Genomic DNA, 24,649 nt, shown 5'->3' on the forward strand with positions numbered 1-24,649 from the left:
TTACTTAAAATAATATTAATTACTTTATATACTTCTTATTAAGATTATCTATGCAAAGAACATACAAAACGATTCTATGATTTAATGGATTGAAATGTTTTTCAACGTCTAGTATTAATCACCTTCTTTATTTGATTTACGATACATATGTTTCAATATTAGAAATGTTTCATTGTTAAATTAAACATATATATATGTATATATAATGTATTATCATATAGTTGAGGATAATACAGATTTCTACTATTTCTACGATATTCAACCTAAGTAAGTATTTATGTGAACTAAAAGATGGCGCTGACATTAATTGACTTCGATCTCTCGACGAAGAGCGTCATATCGATGAGTTTGTGCAAAAGACAAAGATGGAAGATGCGCGTCGTCGCGCAAACGAAGGCCGTCGAGTACGTGGTTATAGAGATGATGGTGAGGGATGTGAAAGAGAGAGAGAGAGTGAGGGAATGATGGAGCGAGAAGGCGGGAGGGAGTGAGAGAGAGTGAGAGAGAGAGAGTGTGAGAGTGGTTTGTTGGAAGGTGGAAGGAGGAGAGGCGGTCAATCTAAACCCGATAACGAGCCAGCTGGTGGCAGTGCCGTTGTAGAAGGTTTTGCGGGAAGGTACTTTTCGCAGAAGATTCTTCTCTCCTTTTTGCCCGTTTTCTTCGTACAGTGTGTGCGTGCGTGCGTGCGTGTGTGCGTGTGTGTGTGGATGGGTGGGTGAATGAGTGCGGCTTGTATAGTTGTGTATTTTTTGTTTGTATGGTGACAGTGAGTTGCGTGAGAGCGACATACGTCGAGAATATAAGAGAGAGGAAGGTGTATCAGGTGAATCGGGAGAATCTTTGCAGTGCGCCTTTCATTTTCTCTTCGTATTTTAAGGGTGAGAGAGACGAGTTGACGGATCGAAGAAGCAAGAGAGAGAGAGAGAGAGAGAGAGAGAGAGAAAGAGAGGCGCAAAAAAGAAAGAAAAAAAGTAAATAAATAGAAACGAAAAGCATGCCGTGATCAGAAGAGAAGGTCGGTATGTATCCGGGACGAGAAGGTCGGCGGTTCACGTAGAGCACGCGCGACGATTCCAACCGAAGACGAAGACGAGACGCAGAGTCGACAAGTAATAGAAGAGGAAGAAGAACGACGACGACGACGACGACGACGACGACGACGACGCTGACGACGACGCTGACGACGACAAAGACGACGACGAAGATAACAACGAGAAGATTTACCTAAACCGATCTCGCCATGACTTTAAGACAACTTTACGTGAAGGTATATACATACGTATCTACGAGACTGTATTTAATTCTTTAAACTTTCAATTAATTTTTCAATTCCTCATTTGTGTGAACATTTTTCCTTAAGGTCATCACTTTTTTTTTTCTATTTATCCAAGGTTAGTCATTTTCAAAGGGAACGTTCGAAAGTTTCATTTTATTTATATAAAGTTCACGCTGAATTTATTTATTATCCTGTATAAAAAAGCTTAGACAAATAATGACGGATTCTTACTCTCGCATAATTATTTGATGTGGTAATCAAGTATTTTATATTTATAATATGATGTAATATGATGAAAGGAATGACGGACGATCAGTTAGCGTTTGTCAAGAATGCATTTTATTCGTTAAATTTTTTTTATTCAATTATTTCTTATTCTTGAAAATTTATCATTGTCAAGATTATATTTATCATAAAACGAAATTCGTTAGGCTTCTTTCAAAATAATAGTAGTCACTTTTTTTCTAATGTTTGTTGTCCTCTTCTAGTCACCTTCGCGATATATATTCTTATGATAAACGTTCCGGTTTATCTCAATTGACGGATACAGATTGACGGACTTACAGTTTGATGAAATGTAAAAGAAAGAAATTACATAAGAAGAAAAAAAGAAAGTTGCTCGATTAACTATCTTTATTCTTTCTTTCATTTTGGAATATTAATTGTCAATGAAATTATACATTATATTTATAATGTAAATGTAAAAAGTTTAAGGAATGTCAAAAAATGATGTAGAATTTCCCGCTATTACTTTATCTCTTTTCACGTGATCAGGATATTTATCCTTTATGGGGCAAGGAAAAATCAATGGCAAGAGTAGGACGTAGAATATATGGTCGATAAATGTAGGACCTAAATTTCGTTCGTGAGAAAACAGGTGAAGGAGGAAAATTCGCCTCTCCCGAATGAGAGTGGGTCACAGTAGTGTAGTAACAGGGTGAACGCGTTTATCGAAAGGGAACGTTCCGACTTTTGACGTAAATATCGATCGGACACCCACACAATTTCACCTTTGCTCTCATTCGCGCCAATAGAATTCGAATCTTCAGCTGGGCAGCGTTACATCGTACGTGGTTCATGCATGATCGTAGAAATTCACAGCGATCACTTTCTCGAATCTGCTCGAGAAAATGAGAAAGATCGAAGAGATCTTTATATGTGGAATCATCGTTTTGATCGTTTATCGAAAATTTCGAAATTAGCTTTATCCTCGTCCGATCGTATTATCATTGTTGAGACGAGAATTATTAATATCTTTTGTTTCTCTTTCTTCTTTTTTATTTTTTTTTTCTCTCCGTAATAATATTGCGTATCGATTCATTTTAGATGTAATATATTCTTCATACAGTTTCTCAAGATAATATAAAAATTAATATAAAACTTTTTATATATCTCTTTGATATACTTGTTACTAATATTTAATATATACTTATTTTTCTGCAGTAAATAGACATTTTCTTTGTCGCAATGTTTAATCGATACAATCGAGTGATTACAAGATTTAACATCGATTGAAAACTTCAAAGTAATCATTGATTTAGTCACGTTACCAATATCTATATTGACTAGCATAAAATTATTGGTGGCATATCAGTTATAATAGTACCGTTAGTTTATCATTAGATTCGATTTCCCATGTAGCACGGTTGTTACGAGAAAGAAAAATCTCGTAGGAACGTTCTCATCTCTTCTACGCTTCCCTCTTTAAGGTTCTATCGAGACTTTCCATATTGCTCGTTGATTTATCGCTTCGGTCAGGTGAACGGCGAGGGTTGACCGAGGTCATGTTGATGTCTGTGAGTTTCTTCTCTTTCTCCTTTCTCTTTTATCCTTTTCTCCTTTCTTTCCATTTCTTTTTTCCTTTTTTTACGACGCGCTCCATCCGAAGAGATTCTTTTTTTTTTAATTTCTCTTTCTCTTTCCAAGAGATAGAGAAAGTTTATATCTCGCGCTGGAAATTGATCATAAAGATAACAGATAACAAAATAACTAATCTCTTTGTTCTTTTCTTTCGTTCAATCGCAATTAATATTCGTAAGTGCTTTTTAAAGTAATCGCCTATCGAAAAAAAACAAACGATGTGGAATTTGAAATGATGAAAAATACATTTTCATTTGAATAAAGGAAAAAAAAAAGACAATAAAAGAAAAGAAATATGTATTTTCATAAGAGACAAAAATATTAAAATAAAATGAATTTGCGTATAATAAGAAATACATTCGTATTCAAACGTTGTTCGTTCTCAAAATTCATGATCTTCGTCGAAGTCATAAACGCACCTTTATGTTAAAGAGCCAGTCAACCTGGTTCAAAGCTGTTGCTGGAGCGATCGGCCGTCGTAGAAGGTGATTCGTATAGTTCGTTTCGAGCCAAGCAAAATCCTTTCTCTCTTTCAGAAATGAAACCTCTCGAGATATATCGTTCTACCTGTACTCTTTCTCACTCCTCTGTAAGTACAAGGAATTCCCAAAGTGCCTGAGACTATGACTCGAAGAATTTAAATTCATTTTGTTCAAATCTTTGTTTGAATATAAATTGTTGAAAGAAAATATTCTATACGATGTAAAGTTTATCATATCTCTTATCATTTTAATTTCCAATTATAAAAACAATTTTATACGGATCTAAAAATATAGAATTGCATTTATCTATTGTATTTCATTCGTAATGCTTTTTTTCTTTTTTTTTTTTACAGTGTTAACTATGTTACGATTTATTCCGATTATTATTCCCCATAGATAAAAATGTAATAAACCGACGATAAAGGCTTAAAGAAACGACGTGTCGCTACGTTTTACACGTCGTTACATTTCGATTCGAAGACAAATTTCTACAAGACCTTTCAGAAGCTTCGAACACGATATTAGGCATGGATGATCTCACGTTAACCGGCGATGTTTTTGAATAAAAGTCAGCGAAGCCATTTGATCTAACGACCTTACCTTTAATAGCACATAATTCTAGAGTCATAAATTTTTACATATCCCTATATATTATCTACGTTCTTAATCTTTCTCTCTCTCTCTCTCTTTTTTTTTGAAAAAAGAAATAGAATGTCCCCGAGTCGTTCTCCTTGTCTCCGAGTCGTTGGGTTCTTTCAACGAGAACCGAGAGATTACCGTATAATTGCGAAAGCTCTCATTTTTGTGACGATTATATACTTTAGAAATCTTGATTATTTCGAGATAATCAAATTTTGTGGAAGATCGATTAGATTAGACATATATGTTTTGTAATTTTTATGAAAGGTTTAAATATCTTACGTCACTTTTCTAAATCATTAAAATTAATTATTAGGTATATATACATATTGCTTCTTCCAAACATTGATTTTTAGTATGCATATATATGTATATATATGTATACATTGATCTGAATGGAATATTTATACTAATATATTCCGATTGATTTCGATTAAATAAATAGGTTTTATTGCATATTAAAATGGTCCATTTTTAAATAATTTCTATCATAGTAAATAATAATTTTACTTTCTTTTTTTTTTTTCCTTTATTTTTTTGCGAGCTTGTTCGTTCATCGTACCTCTTGATAATCTCTTCGAAGAGAATTCAAATGGAAAGTCGAGGACGAGCCTTCTTCTTCGTGGGCTTTCTATGCGATGCGAAGATTCCTCGAGGCAGTATCTCACAAAGTTCTTCCTTCGTTTTTACGACCGCGATTTTAACTTTAACAAGGCCTACCTCTCGAACCAAGCAAGTTTCCTTCTCACGGATACGCTTCTCTTTCTTTCGTGGAAGATGCGCTTGATTCATTACTTTTCTTTCTCATTATCTAAATATATCTATATTTTTTGACGATTAGCTATTATTAGACATGATTAGACTAATAATAATAATAATAATAATAATAATAATAATAATGATAATAATAATAATGAACAATTGATTTAATCGTTATCATTTATCTATTCTTTACTTATTTATTTATTTATTTATTTTTTTTTTATAAATCAACTTGAATTTTATCATGAAAGTAAAAGAAAATTCAATAGTAAAGATTTCTACAAATTTCACGCAATTAAACTTATTTCCTTATATGAATATTCGTATAGCGAAGAAAAAGAAAACGAAGAAGCGTAGCAAAGGGTCGTATGAATATATGTGGGTGGTAAAACTTGACCTCGTTATTCTTTGCACAGAAGAACATAAACTCTCGAACGTTTTCTCACTGTCGTGAAATGTCATGAAAGAGTCGAGGTAGGAAAGCATGGATCGATTGTCGAATGATATTGCTAAACCATACAGAGAGAGAGAGAGAGAAAATATATATATATATATATATATATATATATATATATATATATATAATATTGTATGCATCATATCATTATTATAAAATTATATTCAATATCTCTAAAAGATATATCCAATGGACACTTAACTATTCCATATAAATGTTTAGAAAAAAAAAAAAAAGAAAAAAGAAACGTTATCTTAAGGTAAAACTTAGATTGCTTCGAGAGTTTACTTAGCTTCTTTCTTGCTTCTTATTTTTTTTTTTCCTTTTCTTTTCTTTTTTCTTCTCCAAACAGTTAAATCTGTCAGTAAAATATCATTGAGTTTACGTTACTTTAAGCTGGTCGGCAAAGACTTCGTTCGAACGTTCGAAAGAAGTCTTTAAAAGACTTCTTCAGTCGGCAACATGAGCTATCGCCGTTTTTTCCGGTGCCAGCCAGTTGGAATTTTTCCAACTTCTTCTTTCATCTACGAATTTTCTTTTTCACATATCCTTCTTAGGATCTGTACTTGCTACGATTTTTCATTCCCATTTTTTTGGACAAAGAAAGCAATATTGTGGATATCGATCGATTCAGATTTATCACTTGAAATCGTGATTAATTTAATGAATCAACGAAAAAAAAAATCATCGCTGATTAAATTTGTGATCAATGTACGATTAAATGTCACAATTTATCTATTTCAAATATTTTCAAAAGTTAAAATTTCTCTATTCAAAAGTGATATCAAAATATTATTCGTGTTAATTGTTACGAAGGTAAATCGATTCAATTAATTTATTCATTCGATCACATTTCATTAAATTAATATCAAAACTACGAAATGTCTTGTCGATCGTGATAAATTTTTTTCCAAAAAATTATTTTAATTACGTAGTTTTACTTGAAAACGTTGATACCGATAACGAAAGTAATGTTTCGCAAATCATATAGATCACAGTTTAATCGTTCGTTTAAAAACAACCGAAATGTTGATCAAATGAAAATGATGATTTTTTGAATGACAGCAAAAGCTGAGCTAGTGTGCAAACAGATATTTTTTTGCGCTTGGAGGAATTCACGTCGATATGACTCATTCGAGGATGACCTCGTGGCGATAAGATTGCGAGTTCCACCTTCCGCATCGCTCCTCCCTCTTCTCTCTCTCTCTCTCTCTCTCTCTTTCTCTCTCCCAACAGATTGAAAAGTTATTGAACCGAAGTCGTGTTAGAAACGTTTAAAATTATTTCTCAAAAAACAGAAGCTTTTCTCGGTCTTCGCAAAAAAAAAAAAAAAAAAAGGAAAGAAAAAAACATTTGAACCTATTTAAAAATTTTTCAATTCAATGAACAGTGATATAGATAGATATTTATAATAGATAAATATAAATCATACATGTTAGAAGAATATGATGGAACATAGCTCTCTCGTTGTAAATACATTCCCGAGTGAATAGACGAACGCGACAGAAGCCGTAGATTGGTGCACAGTTTGCAAAGCTCGACATAGACACAACACGAGGGTGGAATAGTGGTACGTGCTCATGTCACCCTTGCTTCTATCGTGTGTTGTAACTTGAAAGATAAAGAGGAACATAATCATATTGGAAATTCTTTTCTTCTCAATTTGTTAGATGGATTATAGCGATCGTAAGAGTACATACAAATTGCAACAAATTCATTTCCTATTCCTGCAATTCTAGTTTGCAATTCTAGTTTGACATGAAGGCTTCTTTTTTTTTTAATAATTCATACGTCAAACAAATTAGCTTTTAATTTAATATAACAAAAGTATATTACTTTTATAGAATATTAATTTAATAGAATATTTGTTTCTTAATCCTATTATTATAGGCTTTAAGAATGAACTGTAAAGAGTTCAGTGAACGTGCATTGTAAGAAAAGAAAAAAAAAATATGTTTTAAAGACTAGCTCGCAAAAACGAGTACTTATCCTTGTCTTCTCGCGATTGTTCTTTCTCCGATATGACATTACGGAATTCCATCGAGTTTTTAGCCGTTGCGTTTGCGGTCGACTTGGTGTAACTCGTGCGACAAATTAGAGATGGTTCCTTATAATATATACCGCGAAAAAAAAAGATATAGAATTACACTTTGACAAGCGTGAGATCTCTCTTTCCATCTTCTTCTTCTTCATTTATTTCTAAAGTACAAAAGAAAGGAAGAGAGAGAGAGAGAGGGGGGGGGGAAAGAAAATTTATGTTCATTAACTTTTCATCGTTTCGTAACACGAGCCTAGAATAGACTCTCATTCGTTTCTACGATAAAGAAAGTTTAAGACCATTAACCGTATTTTTTATCAAAATACCCTCGCTTGAAAAGCCATTTAAGAAAAATATGTGCTCTCCAAAATAAATACGAATAATCTAAAAAATATATTTTTCATTCATACATATATATAAAATTTAATCAATTATATACGTGTGAATAAAAATACTCTATCAATAAAAGTATCTGTGTAAAATGTACTTTACAGTTATTCAACATAATTTTTTCGTATGACCACTCGTTCTGATTGCTATAATTTTCGTAATATCAAGATGGACGAATTTGAAAGAAAGAAAAGAAAGGAAAGAAAAAAAGAAGAGAAAAGAAAGAAAATTCTTGTAATTAAGATAAAACTGTTTTAGTGGGCATACCTTTCATCGTAATATATCATAAGGTATCATAGGATACCGTTGAACTGGACATTCTCAATGAAAAGAGTCTCGTGGGAACACTATTCTTCCACGTACTTTTTATTTTCCACGAGAGGCACGAGACTCACAATAATAATAACTTTCCTAGTTGCGTGAAAATATAGTTTACGTGTAATCATAGAAAGCATGGGAACTCGCCTCTTAGACAAACCTGTTAGATCACTGGCAGGATTCTATGCATATTAATTACGAACGAGTAAAAGTGAAAACTTATATGACACGCATGTTTTATTCGTCATATTATTATTTGCGATTAAAAATGATTATTAGTAAAATTGCAAAATAGAACAGGTGTAAAAGCAAAGAAAAAAAAAGTCGAGATAAAAAAATTTCACCTCAAATGTTAAAAGTCAATGTAGTTGATTTATTTGATGAACGGTGAAACGGACAATCTAATTCCTGATACGAGAGACGAATTATAAAAAGCGGGCAGGGAGAAGGGAGAAAGAAAGAAATGGTCGATACTACTCGAGGATTCTTCCGTCTCGTGACGGACACTCCTTGGGTCATGAGTTCACGAATGAATTGTACATCTCCCCGCTGACGAAGAAATTTCTCTTGTTTTCTTTCTTTTTCCTTTGTCTTTTTTCTTTTTTTTTTTTTTTATCTTTTTCTTTTGTTCTCTCTTTTTTGTCAAACGAATTAATTATTATTGAAATCACATAATAAATTATTCAGAATTAATTAATTAATTATTTACATGTTATTTTAATCGGATTAAATCTTTCTAATAATTTGATATCTATCATTGTAAATACTACGGCAGGTATAATAGATATGTAGGACGTATTAATCGATTTTCTAACGTTTCGAAATACGTATCTAATATGCGACATTTTAAGAAGAACTATTCAGTCATGCGAATTCCGTTATGTAAATGTAAACCGCTTTAAGAGAAAGTTGCAGATAAGAGAATCGAGTATGCGATACCCACATAAGTCTATTTATATTTCTAAGTACGTATCTATATTATTTATTAGAGTACGAAATAGACGTCACAAATATCGTGCAGTCAAAACAAATTTTTTTTATTTGTATTTTATCACTTTTGTGTAGATAAAAAAATTGACTCCTCTTTAACGTATTTAACATTTCACGCTTGCTTATTCATCGTTTTTCTTCGTTCATAAAATTGAGTTGACAATAACGTTATGCGTAATGCTTTTATTGATGAGCCTGATAAAAGCATTTTTTAATAAACGCAATATTATCCACATGATGACGTAATAAGTGTAGCCAAAGAATGTAACGAAATAAGATAAGATACTGCAATAATACTTTATCAATAGCGTTTAATCATTCATCAATATATCAAAGAGAAGAATCATGACGATTCAGTTGCACTTTCTTTCATATTCTTTACTCTTTCATGTTACGCTACGTTAACCATAAAATTTGTTCCTAGTGCAGAATATTACGAGTTAACGTACGATAGTTATGTTGAGAGTATAGTACAAAGTTTCATCATTATATACAATTTATATAGTTTCACGGTAAGTCTTACATGGTTTATGTAGCATTAATCATTCTTATGTTAGTTTTATGTATCGCGTAAGTAAGATGAAAGATAAATAAAAGTTGAATCTTACACGCGCATTTATTACACAACATTTACTTTCTTATTCATAATTGACTTAAATATTATACACACACACACACACACACACACACACACATATATATATATATAAATGAATGGAAATTCTGAATATTTAATAATTATCACGATTTAATTATAATTATCAATACATTGGCGATTACTTTCTTGTGAATTTAATCCTTAAACTAAGGATTTTATGGTCGTTAAGTTACACGCACCGATTAACTCGAACGAAAAGGTCTTCCATGAAGTGAAGGTGGAGGAAACGATGACAAAATAAAAAGCATGATTTACCGTTGCTCGACATTCCTTTGGATCTTGTACTTACATGTTACAGTATTCCGTTAAATGGTAATTCATATATACATACGTATAACGATTTCATCGTTGCCTCCATCGTGATGTGACAACAAATGTAAAAGTTCACTCGACATTTCTTTTCGTCGATTACCGTTAGCTGACTTTTAAAACAGATCGTTCTATTTCTCATGAAATTCAACCTGGTTGTATGTGCGTTCGTTCTCCTTTTTTTTTTTTTCTTTTCTTCTTTTTTTCATTTCTTCGTGCACCACACATCGATTTCTTTTCTGCTTCTAATAAGATGACGATGTTTGCTCGTCGTTTGTTTGCTCAGATGATGATATTACATCGATACTATACGTTCGTTTTATGGAAATTACCTATGTATGATAACGTTCATCATATTTATACTCAGAAATTGTATCATACATATTTTTTAAGAGAATTCGTAAATTACAATAATGATGTCCTGATGCCATTAGTTTAGATACATAAATAGATGCGTTCATAGTATTATATAATAGCTTCAGCTGTGAAAGGAAACAAAAGTAGATACTAATTAAAAAGAGAAAAAGTTGTCGCCTTTTTCTTCTTCAAAGGTACGGGCCGAATGAATCGATATGATTCCAGTAGTTGGCCTCGTTCGTCGTAACACGGGTTTACTTCGTGTGTAAATGTAGGGCACCTTGTGAAAGGAAAATTAGCCTGCAATCAATCAATGCAAGGTGTGTCGTCGAACTGCTATTTCCACTATCATGTTATTTCGTTTATATGTTAAGTCCCATTTCATCGTAGATAGGTATCGATGATTAGAATAATGAAATTGATTAGAGCCGTTTATCTTTTATTTTGAGACGATTGGGGAATTAGAACGATCATGTAATTATAATTTTGAATGAGCATAATTATGTTAAATTATCACGTCTTAACGATTAATAGATTTATATGATTTGTTCAGGGCGGCAAAGTATGGATACCACATCCCGAAAAGATTTGGGAGGGTGCTGTCCTCTTAGAGGATTACAAAGTAAATCGGCCAACATTAAAGGTACACACAGACGACTCAAATCAAACGAAGACATTACAGATAGGAAGCGATCACGATCTACCCCCATTAAGGAATCCGGATATTTTGATGGGAGAAAATAATCTTACATCTTTGTCGTTCCTTCACGAACCAGCTGTTCTCTATAATCTACAAATACGTTTTCAAAGGCATTGCATTTACACATATTGCGGTATCGTTTTAGTCGCTTTTAATCCTTACAATGAATTGCCCATATATGGAAATGATACGATATGGGCATACAGAGGTCAAGCTATGGGAGATTTGGAACCTCACATATTCGCTGTGGCTGAAGAGGCTTATACGAAATTGGAAAGGTGATTTAATTTATTTACAAAAAAATAATTTATATTGATTAATGTACAAAGTTGCTTATTATTATTATTGGCACTTATATTACTCGGTTTCGTTGACGAAAAATTTCAGGGAAGGACATGATCAGTCTATCATCGTGTCCGGTGAATCAGGTGCAGGTAAAACTGTGTCGGCAAAGTACACCATGCGATATTTCGCTACCGTTGGCGGTTCCACGACGGAGACACAAATCGAGAAGAAAGTATTAGCCTCGTCACCAATCATGGAAGCGATCGGCAATGCGAAAACAACGAGGAACGACAATTCCTCGAGATTTGGAAAATTTATTGAAATACAATTTAATAAAACATATAATATCACTGGTGCCAGTATGAGAACTTATCTTTTGGAGAAATCAAGAGTCGTATTTCAGGTAAAAAGGAAAATTATAATTTACAAAAATTCTCATTGTAAGTTAGATCGATCGAAAGTTTCGAACTGTATGTCATCATATTCTATTAATTATATCGTTCAGGCAAACGAAGAGAGGAATTATCATGTGTTTTATCAAATGTGCTCGGCAGCGAAGCGTCTTCCACATTTACATCTTGGAAACTCAAACGGGTTTCATTACCTCAATCAAGGAAACAATCCTAGAATCGAAGGAGTCGACGATCTCTCGTGTTTCGACGATACAATTAGTGCTCTTACGATGCTCGGTTTTACTTCTAAACAGCAAGACGATATGTTACGAATATTATCAGCCATATTGCATTTAGGAAACGTAAATATAAATAGTTTTGATGCACAGAGCAATAATGGAGATAACGACACCGAAGCTAGTTTTATTTCTGTAAGCTGTCTGCCTATAAGAAATTTCACGATTCAAAGATCATTAGTTCATACGGACTTTCCTTAAAATTTTTTAGCCAACCGATAGACATCTTTTGATAATCTCGGAATTACTTGGTACGGACGTTAACGCTATGCGAAAATGGCTTTGCCATAGGAAGATCGTATCTATGAGGGAAGTCTTTTTAAAACCAATGAATGCGGAACAAGCGATAGGAGCTAGAGATGCTTTGGCAAAGCACATTTATGCCGAGCTATTCAATTGGATAGTGAATGGTATCAATAATTCCCTCCAGTCTCAAAACAAAGCTCAATGTTTCATTGGTGTGCTAGACATTTATGGATTCGAAACATTTGAGATAAATTCATTTGAACAGTTTTGTATAAATTACGCGAATGAAAAGTTACAACAACAATTCAATCAGCATGTATTTAAACTTGAACAAGAAGAATATCTCAAGGAGGAGATCGAATGGACTTTCATAGACTTTTATGACAATCAGCCGTGTATCGATCTAATAGAAACGAGATTGGGCATATTGGATTTGCTAGACGAAGAATGTCGGGTAAGACACATGATTTTCATTCAAATATCATACGTCAATTGAGATAGTATCATGTAGAACAGATTTAAGTTATCTCATCAAAATATTCTCACAGGATAGTTTCTTAATTTTAAATACAATTATTCACAACTCGTATTTGGCAATTAATTTTCTTTATTAGCAAGTAATTATTTGACACAGATGCCAAAAGGAACGGATAGCTCGTGGGCAGATAAACTCTATGCAAAATGTAACAAGTCGAAACATTTCGAAAAGCCAAGATTTGGTACTTCCGCTTTCTTGATTCATCATTTTGCTGGCTTAGTTCAGTACGAAACATTAGGTTTTCTTGAAAAGAACAGAGACACAGTGATAGAGGAACAAGTAGACGTGTTAAGGGCTGGTAGTGTAAGTTCAAATCTTTGGAATATTCTCAATTCTTCTAATCGTTTACGTACAATTCTTTGTACATTCCATTTTTATTCTTTCAGTGTAAATTATTGAAGAAGTTGTTTTGTGAGGAGGATCCGAAATTGGTTGTACCTAACGTAAGAGTCAAAGTGTCCGCACAAAAACCAGTAATAACTCCCAAGCATAATAAGAAAACGGTAAAAATTATTTTCTCGCGTCATTAGAAATAATATATATATATATATATATATATATATATATGTGTGTGTGTGTGTGTCTATATAAATTTGTAATAATTTTCCTTAGGTTGGCTCGCAATTTCGAGATTCTTTAAATATGTTAATGTCGACGTTAAATGCAACGACTCCTCATTACGTTCGTTGTATCAAGCCAAACGATACAAAGGAATCATTCGAATATAATCCTGTACGTGCCGTACAACAGTTAAGAGCTTGCGGTGTGCTCGAAACGATTAGGATTTCTGCTGCTGGTTTCCCGAGTCAGAGAACATATTCCGAATTCTTTCAAAGATACAGATGCCTTTGTGTGTTCAAAGAAATAAATCGCGATGATCTCAAAGAAACATGTTGTCGTATATTGTCTAGGTAAAGTGACAACTAAAACTTAACAATTAAGAAAAGATTTTATTTCTACGAAATCGTTTTAATTTCTACAATATTACTCGATTAGATTTATCAAGGAAGAGGATAAATTCAAGTTCGGGAAAACGAAAGTTTTGTTTCGTGCCGGACAAGTGGCTTATCTCGAAAAGCTCAGAGCAGAAAAACAAATGAATGCTTGCATAATGATTCAAAAAACTGTTCGAGGTTTAATATGTCGAAACAGGTATGAAAAAATCAGAAGGGCGATTTTAGGTCTTCAAAAATATGGAAGAGGATTTTTGGCAAGACAAGAGGCTGAAAGGATTAGACGTAAAAGAGCTGCCATTAAAATTCAAGCTAATGTTAGAAGTTGGCTACAGAGACGACGGTATCAGCAAATTAGATGCACAATTATTGGTATTCAGATATATGCCAGAGGTAAAATGGCGAGAGAAAGGTATCGTTTGATGAAGGAAAATGCAGCTGTAACGACTATTCAACGATACATAAGAGGATATCTAGTCAGAAGGGCATGTGAAAAGAAATTAAGGGATATCGTTATAGTTCAGTCCTGTGTAAGAAGATATTTGGCCAAAAAAGTGTTTAAAAGATTGAAGGCTGAAGCTAGAAGCGTAGAACACGTAAAGTCTCTTAACAAGGGTCTAGAGAAAAAGATTATCACTTTGCAACAGAAAATAAATGAACTCGTAAGTTTCTCCCATTGTTATGCAACGAGTTTAATTTAATTAAATACATAATTATTTGAAATTATTACGTTCATTTTAGGCAAAAGAAAATCAACACTTGAAGAATGTACATAATGAAGTATTTGATTTAAAAAATAAATTGGAAGGACTTAAATCTGTAGAAGTCGAGAACAAGAAGTTAAATATTATTTTATTGGAAAAAGAAAAAGAACTGGAAAAAATGCAAAACGTACTAAGGCAAGAGAGAGATGAAAAAATGGATATTTTGCAGGTAAATATTTGAAATTGAAATTATTCAAATTAACGATATACGTGAATATCTTTACTTATTCATTTATCTCATTCTTTTATTATCTTATTTTGTATCCAAGTTTTTGTTGTTCTATAGGATAAAGAGAAAATCAGTCAGGAAAAAGGACAGGAGAACAAGAAACTCCTTGAGGAAAATGAAAAATTGCGAAAAGAACTTTCTGTGGCAAATGATAAGTTGAAGAGTAATTTACGTGGTGCCGAAGAAAATCTTAAACATCGTTTGGAACAGGAGAAGGATCTGCTTTTGTTGGATCAGGATCAGGATCGTGGTGCTTATCAGAAATTGTTGAAAGAATTCCACGAATTGGAGCAACATGCCGAGATGTTGGAACAAAAACTTGCTCTCCACGTACCAGGACATTCTCGTTCTTTGAGTAATGCCTCTAGTAACAGCGGACAAGTAGTTTCAACGGAATTACCGCAGGATGATCAAAACATTGTAAAATTTCATTTCATTACATTTATTATGACGATCATCGTTGAGTAATGTATAAAATAAAAATGCAATGTAATGTTTTTTCCTTTTTTTCTTTTTCTTTTTTTTTTTTTTTTTTTTTTTTTTTTTTTTTATGTAAAGGATTTCGGTTATGGATCCGTTCGTTCAACAACATCGTCGTCAACGCCATATTCACGCGTAGAAACGACCGATTGGAATCAATTACGTTCGAATACTCCACCTGACGGGGAAGTACAATCAAATAAATCACCTTCAGAAACGGCAAATGAACGAACCCATGCACCCGTGGATATTAATTTGGTATTGAAACTTCAACAAAAATTGAAGGACGTTGAAAAGGAGAATGGACGATTAATTAGAATGGTAGAAGATTTAGAACGTGACAGTCCCGAAGAAGCATCGCGAACGCAAGATACTTTTAGGGTATATAAAAATTAATTTAACAATGTGAATTCAATAATAGATTGTTTCAATCAATGATTGTATAACTAACTATATATGTATTTCTGATGTTTCTTAGCTTCAAGAATTAGAAATGGAGAATGCACAGCTTAAAAAGGATTTGGGCTCATTAAGGAAAATTGTATCGACTGCAGACTCAACAGCTGCACAGCAGCACCTTATAGGTAAATGGTTAATTGATACAACTAAAGAAATTCTTTATAACATTTTTCTTTTTATTCTATATATATAAATTTTGTTTCTCTTTAATATACATGTCTGTACGTATCATATACATACACCATTTTCTTTGGCTGTGCTACACAAAATACATTACACATATTTATTATTAACATTGACGAGCTTTTATTTGTATACCTTGCACACTTTACTACTATATTTGTTTGCGTGTTTCACATAAAATATTGCATTGAGTTATTGTGAATCTTGCAATGGAATAATATGAAGTTGGAGAGAAATGGATTTAAGCTAGTTTTATTCTTTGAGTTTCTTTTCCAATGAGTTTGACGTAATGTAATATTTAAAAATTGATTATTTAGGACAATTTGAAGCTCTTCAGGAAGAATTGGAAAGGAGAAGAGAAGAATGCATACAGTTGCATAGTGTGTTGGCCGATCATACTCGAAGAATGAAGAGCCTTGGTTCAAACTATGGTCGAGATGTTGACATTGTTAACGAAGATGGTGAATTAGTCCTTGCCTTCGAAGCACAGAAGAAGATAAATAGGTAATTCGATAATTATATCAGAGATTTAATTTCGTGGCAATTCGTGTCTAATCGTGTTTTGTCGTTTGTGCATGCAATTCGATTTTCAGTAGACTTAAGACAAAGCGAAAGGCATCAAGAGAGTGAGTTGAGTAGATTCTTTGACGCGAAACATTAGACATGGCATGTGTCTTGCATAAAGCTGAGTTATTCAATCGAATGCAATGCGAAAATATGTTAATTTAAATGATATCAAATTAAATAGAGATATGTGCGATTATATTGAAGAAATATTCGGCGATTGAATAATTCCTTAAAACTTTCGTTAGATTTAAACAAATTTTCAATCGTTTTAATTCATTATAATTTATTCAAAGGCAACTAGAAGATGAATTGCAAGCAAAAGAAAAAGGTTGGAGGACTCAGAGGGATGAATGGAGAGCAGAGATCGACAGATTACAGGAAGAAATCGAAAAACAACAGAAATTATTATCCGTCAATCTAAGTAAATCGCCCCAAACACAAACCGAAGCTTACATGCAATATGAAATTACAAGATTGACCTCTGAAAATTTGGTAAGATTATTAATTTTCAATCAGGCTTAAAAGTAGAATAAATTTGAACAATATATATGTATATATATATATATATATATATATATATATTTATATAAACATTCTTATTGCAATATTTAAGGATCTTCAAGAGAAATACGATAAGATAGCAGAAGAATGCAGAAAGTTTAAGAAACAATGTAAAATTCTTGCGAAACGTCTCAAAGATGCAGGCTGTAAGTAAAAATGTTTAATATTCCTCTAGATAATAATTATTAATTAACTAAATAAGAAATAATATTTGAAAATATAAATTGTGAAAGTACTGCGATTAAGATTATTTTATTCTAATGCTATCGAAAGACGAAGGAAATGATATTAAGGAACATAAGGATCGTCCTTATGTACTAAAAAACACTGGTGAGTGTATGGTCTCGATGAATCATCCATATCATCTGATATCACGTTTCATGCAGACCACAGCTCACCTGTACATAAGAAAAAAAAAAAAAAAGAAAAGAAATGGATCATTTATGATAATGTTAAGATTTTTCTTTATTCTTGACCCTTTATATCTAATGCATGATGTATCTATTACAGTACCAGACAGTATAGAATCTGCTAATGACCCCAGTACTGTCACAACGACCAGCCATTCGTCCAGCGACAACGGAAGCATTATGCCAGCCATTCGCAAGAAAGAAAGAGATTACGAAGGAATGTTTGAATTTAGAAAAGAAGATATTGGTGTGGTAATAAGGCATTTAGTTATTGGTAAGTTAATATGAGATCCGTATGCAATAAGAATATCGGCCGATATTACTACAGTGTTTTAATTCCGATTCGTAGATTTAAAACCAAGAATAGCAGTGACTTTACTACCTGGACTCCCAGCATATATAATATTTATGTGTATAAGACACACCGATTGCATCAACGATGACGATAAAGTTCGATCGTTGTTAACTGCGTATTTGAATGGTGTTAAACGCATTGTTAAGAAACGAGAAGATTTTGAATACAGCGTATTATGGCTAAGCAATACATTACGATTATTACATAATATGAAGCAGTATTCTGGCGACAAACCTTTCCAATTGGAAAATACAATTAGACAAAATGATCAGTGCTTACGGAATTTCGATTTAAGCGAATATCGAATTGTCTTGAGCAATGTTAGTCTATGGATTTTTAATAATATCGTGACGACTTTGAAGGAGCGAATTCAAGCTTTTACGGTACCGGCGCTTTTGGAGCACGAGGCGATCTCCGGCTTGAATTCCAACAAGCCAGGTCGACCCCGTTCGTCGTCCATGGGCGAGGAGCCGGATTCTACCCAGCAAAAGCTTGACAAGCTCCTAGACGAACTCAGTTCAGTGCACAAAACTCTTCTTTATCATGGTGTTGATCCCGAAATTATTATGCAATTATTTAAACAACTATTCTATTTTATGTGCGCAAGTGCGTTAAATAATTTATTACTGAGAAATGAGCTTTGTCATTGGACCAAAGGAATGCAAATAAGGTAATTAATAGGAATTTTATAATTTTCAATTTAGAATGCAAATAATCAAATTCCAATTACTTTGATTAGGTACAATTTGAGTCACTTGGAACAGTGGGGTAGGGATAAACGAGTAGGAGCTGCTGCTGAAGCACTTCAACCTATCATCCAAGCGGCACAACTTCTTCAGGCACGAAAAACTGATGATGATGTGAATTCCGTTTGCGAGATGTGCAATAAACTTACGGCCAATCAAATAGTGAAAATATTAAATCTATATACACCGGCAGATGACTTCGAGACACGAGTACCGGTATCTTTTATAAAGAAAATAGAGGCCAAATTGGCCAAACGTGGTGAGAACAACGAACAGGTAAATATATGTACATATATATATATATATATGTTTTTTTTTTTTTTTTTTTTTTTTTTTTTTTGGTAAAGTTGTGATCACGATATTACGAAAATGATGAATGTTTTTAGCTTTTAATGGACTTAAAGTATACCTATCCAATAAGATTTCCATTCAATCCGTCGAACATTCGGTTGGAGGACATCGAAGTTCCAGAGGTGCTTCATCTACCAATGCTCAAGAAGATCTAATTATTGGCAATATAATTCTAGAGAGTGGTCTCCTCTTACTGCTCTTCTGGCTTTTAGTTGATTATCGTTGTACAAGAAGCTACATTCGCTATTATTTTATTTATTAAAACAATCTAGTGATCCCGATACTCTAGTTACGTTATAGAACGCATGGAATGAGTTATCGATATAACATTTTATAATATATACATTTTTTTTTTACTACGTAATTTATATTCTACGAAATATAATTCTCTAATTCTCAAGTCGCGTCCGGATTTAAAAAGAAAAAAACAAAAAAAAAAAAAAACAAAAAAAGAAATAATTAAATGAAAGACCGATTAGAAAAAGGAAATATATATATATATATAACGTAGCGTTCAATAAGGGAAAGTATTATATTTTGTTAAAGTTAACGCATGTTTAACAATTTTACGTTCGTAGATAATGTATATTATCGCAAGATGAAAAATTAGGAAAAGAAAAAAAAAAAAATATTTATTCGTACTAGGTAAATACGCATACACATATTATATGGATAACAGAAGGTATTGAGACTACGTTAATTAATATAATATAGTCTCATCATTGCCATTTTTTTTTTTTTTTACTCCATTAATTATAAATATTAGTTCCCTTTGCGATCGATGGCGTTAAGATTGCGTGTGCGATATTCGTCGGTACAACATTGATAAATATGCCAATCGTTATACCTGCATACATTGTAGAAAATATGTTGGAATTGTAATTAATATGTAAAAAAAGAAAAAGGAAATGCGAGAGAGAAGATATGTAACGTTACGTTGGAATAGACTGTATATTTTGTGATACGAAAGAGTTATTGTGTGAGAGAGAGAGAGAGAAAGAGAAGCATATAATGTTGTTATATTATAATTTATAAAAGAGTACAAGCGATTAATTTTTGTGCCATTTTACGAGTAGATGTTAACGGCATTCAATTCGACTCCCCATTTTCTCATATCCCATTCGGTTTGTCATTATTTTGCCTAGTAAAACGAATACATTCCATAGAATCAACTAATTGGAAAAGTAAATGCTTTTCCAAAGTGTTATTAAGCGGCAAATCAATCTATTTACGCGATTATTATACATTTACTCGATGTGAAAAATTTATTTGTTCCTACGATGAAAATAATAAATGAAATCGTTGATCATAATACGATGTTTCCTCTTAGACGATATATTATGCATACGTAAAGTATGAATCTGTGTACATAAAAAATGTGAAATATTTAAGGCAGACATTATATAAGTGAAATAATTTTAGAAAAAAGGATAGTATTGCAATTTTTTATTATCATATAAATTAACATTTTGTTATGTCGTGATTGCGAAAGAAATATGAAATACGAATACATAGAAACAGTATTAATACACTCAACAAGTAAAAATAATTTAGGCTGCATCACCGGCATCATTTGGTGAGCGTACGTCGTCGATCTTCAATATCATTTTTACCAATTGAGTCGCCAAACAAATTTGTTGAGTTTTACTTGCTAATGTTTCAATAACATTTTGCACTTTCATATCTGCAATATATTAATATTTAATTTTATTGTCAAATGTAGATTTTAAAAAAATTATTCGACATAAAAATGAATAATTACCTGCGGTTCCGCGATTTAAACAATCAATTCCCAATGATGGATTATCTTCTGTTAATTGTCGTGCCTTTATCTCTGCAAGAGCATCTACCGGGGAAAGACCTGAATTTTCTGCCAATGCCATTGGAACAGCTTCCAAGGCCTCGGCAAATGCACGGAATGCATATTGCTCTAAAGTACTTATTTTATCGGCTTGTGCTGCACATGCCAATGCACACGAAATTTCTGCTGCACCACCGCCGTACAAAATCTTTTTATCTTTGGTATTTAATACGTTGCGTACCGTGCACAATGCATCGTGAATGGCACGTTTAGCTTCTTCGATAATCTAGATTTAAAGAAAGAAAGAAAGAAAGAAAGATTAAGTAAAGCTTTTACATATTTACCCTGTATAAGTAATTAAAATCTTCTTTTGTATAATTCTAAACACTAAGCTGTAGCATGAAGACGCATTTGATCAATGAAATAAAGATACATTGAACGTTATTAAAATCATATTATGCATTAATTAATTTTGCAAGGTGTCTGGTCAGTAAAATGTATAAAAGACACGACTGAAATTCTCCTTGCTTGAATTACATATATCACAAGTATTTTATGAAAATTTCTTACCATCTTATTACCTCCACGTATAAAGATAGTCACTGCACGAGAATTTTTACATTCCTCAATAACGAGCATTTTGTCTTTGGTGGTACCAAAAGATAATTCCCTGACAACACCTGCATAACCAAGTTTCTCTGGTGTTAATTCCTCGAATCTTGGTACGATACGACCACCCGTTGCAATAGCAATTAACTAGAAAATATTATATTTTTGTATAATCCATATTAATAACATTATGTTAATATACGAATATAAGGCAGAGCCCTCAGATCTCATAATCTTATAGTCATCAGAGACACAGCAAAAGTAGGAGCATTGGATAGATAATTCAAAAAGGATCCTTTTATTGTAATAACAATTAACATGACGTTAAATGGTAAAACAATGCAAAGATCATATGAATCAAAACAGACCAATTTTCCAAACTTTTACACCTCCTCCAGTGCGCTTTGTCATCATTGGGCAAATAAGACGTATATATATATAAAGATATCACTACTGTGTATGAAAACTTACTTCTATTTCTGGACCGCCAACCCATCTAACTGCTGGTAAATCATTTTGTAAAAGAAGATGATTTGCTTCATCGTCAAATCCCCATTGACAAATGGCAAGAGTTGTGCCAGCATCCTTAACCAATTTTACCATTTCTGTAAATTTCTCTCTTTCATATTCGCGCAATGCTCTATAGTCTTCTACCGAAGTGACGTCAAGCTTATGTTTTGTCTTGGGTTTTGGTGGTTCAAAGGGACAAGTTAAGATTGCTAATTTGACATTTTCTAACCTCTGAAAAAAATTATTAATATCGAAATAATTAGATATCAATTTATAAAGTTTTAAACAGATATTATATATATATATATATATATATATATATATATTCATAAATCATATGTATTACCTTCGGCATCTGAGGATGACTGAAATCTTTGTCAATAACTACACCACGTACTAATACAGTATCTTCTAATCTACCACCAACTTTTCCTTCTATTTTGATTAATTCAAAGTTAACGTCCCATGTAACATGATCATAGACAGCTAATACGGCATTCACTGCAATTTCTGCCATTTGTCTATGGCATTTATTGATACTAGAAATAAAAGCATATATTATTTAGATCATGGTTATAATAAATATCAAAATTTGTAATGATAAAAGCTGCCACAAAATGAATAATTACATTTTAGAGCCCAGAGATGTCATAGCAATCTTGATGTAAGGTTCTAAATTTTCTACACTATCTGGAAACTTGTGCGTAATTGTTTTAAGATGATCAGTTGCACATTTAGCAGCCATTTCAAATCCATCCGCTATTCTTATCGGATGTATTCCTTTATCTAATAATTGTTCAGCTTGTTCTAACAAAGCACCTGCTAATACAACTACTCCAGTGGTACCATCTCCAATCTCATCGTCTTGAGATTGAGACAATTGGACCATTAACTTTGCAACTTCATGGTCTACATCCATATTCTTCAAAATTGTAGCTCCATCATTGGTAACGGTAACATCTCCATCCGAGCTTACCATCAACTTATCCAAACCTTTTGGACCCAAAGATGTTCTAAGAGTATTGGCCACATTACGAGCTGCTAATATATGCGACTGAAAATGCAAATTATTATTTATTATTGAATTTTACACACAAATTCATTATTATTAAAAGTTATTTTTAATAATCGAAACGTCTTATTATAAAAAGGAGCAAGAACGTCACGAATACCAAACAGGATTTCCTTTTATGGGTAGAAAATGATCTCATTGATTTCATACGCCAATGTATATAAACGAACATTACTAAAGAATTAATTGAAAAATATATAAGCGATTCATTTCGTTCAAATAAATTCGTTTAAAATTAGAACAAAATCTTTCGTATCTTAAATAAATAATAAAAATTGAATTTGTTTCAAAATTGAATTGAAATAATGCTAAGCCCAGAATGTCGCCATTACGCTCTTCACATGGTTGATTATAAATTTGAGTAAATATCGAAATAAAATGTTTCATTCAAATTTGTATAAAACACAATTACGATATAATATATGATATGAATATATAGTTTATAAATATTATAAAAAATATATTATATTAATGTCTGAATTCGTACCTTAATTGCATCGATACCGGTTAATCGTTTTTGTTTCTCTTGGTCTCTTAAGATGATAAATGGTCGACCATATTCATCAAACGCCACAGTTCCCGGAATAGCAGTCATTTTATTTTAATTTTCAAAACAATTACTTCTCGAATATTATAGAATTAAAATATTTATTAAAACGTTGCAATCCTAATAGTTCACGCTCCCATGCAACCAGAAATGTCGAGGATAGCACAGGAAAGAAGGAAGTACATCACAATCTTTGTAGAAATGCATCAAAATCCTTGTGAAAGTGCTGCTATCTTTTCCTGCATCACAATCTTTGTGGAAGTGCTGCCATCTTTTCCGGGTTGTTCAACGAAGAAGCGGTAAGTTTAAATTATCCGTCAATGTTCGATTTTTTGTCGTACAAGTGAGTTATATTTAAAAATGGCAAATAAATTTATAGAAATCTTGTCAATTTTATTGAAAATTGATAATAAAGCATTAATCTTCAGCGTGGCCAATCGATATTATTTGCTGTATAATATTTATTATTATTATTATTTTAAACAATAGCAATTTTTTACTATGCAAAAAGAATTTAGAAATTTAGATAAATCATGTATGTTAAAAAAATATCCATATTGCATACGCCATGTAACATAATATACTGACATAGCATATTTCATAAGATTTTTAATATTATACTATTTAAGTATTTTATTTCATTGATCTTAAAAATTATAGTTCCTTCTTAAAATTTTCTTTTAAATAAGCAATCGATGATTGATCGAATTGTTTAAGATTTATTTTAAATGTTCAAGGAGAAAAGATATGATCGAAGTACTGATAGGAGTTTTCAAATTTATTTACTATTCATCGTTACTTCACATTTATTACTATTAGAGCTCTTTAATGTTGTATTGTTTGAACGATACATTTATTTGTGTATTAGATAGTCTCACACATATAATTACTTTGGAATTAATTCATTCAATAGAGGTACTTTTGACTCGAAGCCAGACACGGCCAAATTCCTTAAATTCTATGATACATCGTACGTATGAACATTCGATTTTTTTCTTTTTTTTATACACTTTTCCGCTTATACAGTTGTTCTAAATATATTTCGAATCTTCCCTGGTA

At 32.3% G+C, this 24,649-nt stretch overlaps 2 protein-coding genes across 4 annotated transcripts; one reads left to right on the forward strand and one right to left on the reverse strand.

Moving 5' to 3' along the window:
• The first annotated feature begins 459 nt into the window (after nt 1-459).
• LOC124953989 (unconventional myosin-Va) lies at nt 460-21,305 on the forward strand. Of its 3 annotated transcripts, XM_047506133.1 has the most exons (23): nt 465-616; nt 878-1,267; nt 11,090-11,514; nt 11,624-11,924; nt 12,027-12,344; nt 12,421-12,909; nt 13,090-13,296; nt 13,380-13,496; nt 13,606-13,904; nt 13,990-14,608; nt 14,688-14,879; nt 14,997-15,359; nt 15,498-15,800; nt 15,898-16,003; nt 16,379-16,565; nt 16,655-16,687; nt 16,922-17,120; nt 17,242-17,335; nt 17,463-17,519; nt 17,700-17,873; nt 17,949-18,624; nt 18,694-18,976; nt 19,087-21,305. In XM_047506133.1, the coding sequence occupies exons 2-23, from the start codon at nt 1,241-1,243 to the stop codon at nt 19,204-19,206; spliced, it is 5,589 nt and encodes a 1,862-aa protein (XP_047362089.1). In that variant the 5' UTR covers nt 465-616; nt 878-1,240; the 3' UTR covers nt 19,207-21,305. The 3 variants fall into 3 exon arrangements, with proteins under 3 accessions (XP_047362091.1, XP_047362090.1, XP_047362089.1); XM_047506135.1 differs by lacking the exon at nt 17,463-17,519 and having other exon boundaries at nt 460-1,267; XM_047506134.1 differs by lacking the exon at nt 16,655-16,687 and having other exon boundaries at nt 461-1,267.
• LOC124953990 (T-complex protein 1 subunit epsilon) lies at nt 20,483-23,802 on the reverse strand. Its single transcript, XM_047506136.1, has 7 exons — nt 23,531-23,802; nt 22,601-23,025; nt 22,318-22,510; nt 21,933-22,202; nt 21,423-21,608; nt 20,814-21,138; nt 20,483-20,735 (listed from the first exon to the last, which is right to left on the reverse strand). The coding sequence occupies exons 1-7, from the start codon at nt 23,636-23,638 to the stop codon at nt 20,602-20,604; spliced, it is 1,641 nt and encodes a 546-aa protein (XP_047362092.1). The 5' UTR covers nt 23,639-23,802; the 3' UTR covers nt 20,483-20,601.
• Nucleotides 23,803-24,649: the final 847 nt, after the last annotated feature.

This window comes from Vespa velutina, chromosome 14 (assembly GCF_912470025.1).
Source record: "Vespa velutina chromosome 14, iVesVel2.1, whole genome shotgun sequence".
Taxonomy (NCBI): Eukaryota; Metazoa; Arthropoda; class Insecta; order Hymenoptera; family Vespidae; genus Vespa; species Vespa velutina.

Bases quoted from the DNA above. Each gene is read 5' to 3' on its own strand.
- LOC124953989 (XM_047506133.1), top strand. From the start codon at position 1,241: ATGACTTTAAGACAACTTTACGTGAAG. The intron at 16,566-16,654 runs GTAATTCGATAA...TTCGATTTTCAG, and splicing joins GCACAGAAGAAGATAAATAG to TAGACTTAAGACAAAGCGAA. The intron at 16,688-16,921 runs GTGAGTTGAGTA...ATTTATTCAAAG, and splicing joins AAGCGAAAGGCATCAAGAGA to GCAACTAGAAGATGAATTGC.
- LOC124953990 (XM_047506136.1), bottom strand. From the start codon at position 23,638: ATGACTGCTATTCCGGGAACTGTGGCGTTTGATGAATATGGTCGACCA. The intron at 23,026-23,530 runs GTACGAATTCAG...TTGCATTTTCAG, and splicing joins CCGGTATCGATGCAATTAAG to TCGCATATATTAGCAGCTCG. The intron at 20,736-20,813 runs GTAATTATTCAT...AATATATTGCAG, and splicing joins TTTAAATCGCGGAACCGCAG to ATATGAAAGTGCAAAATGTT.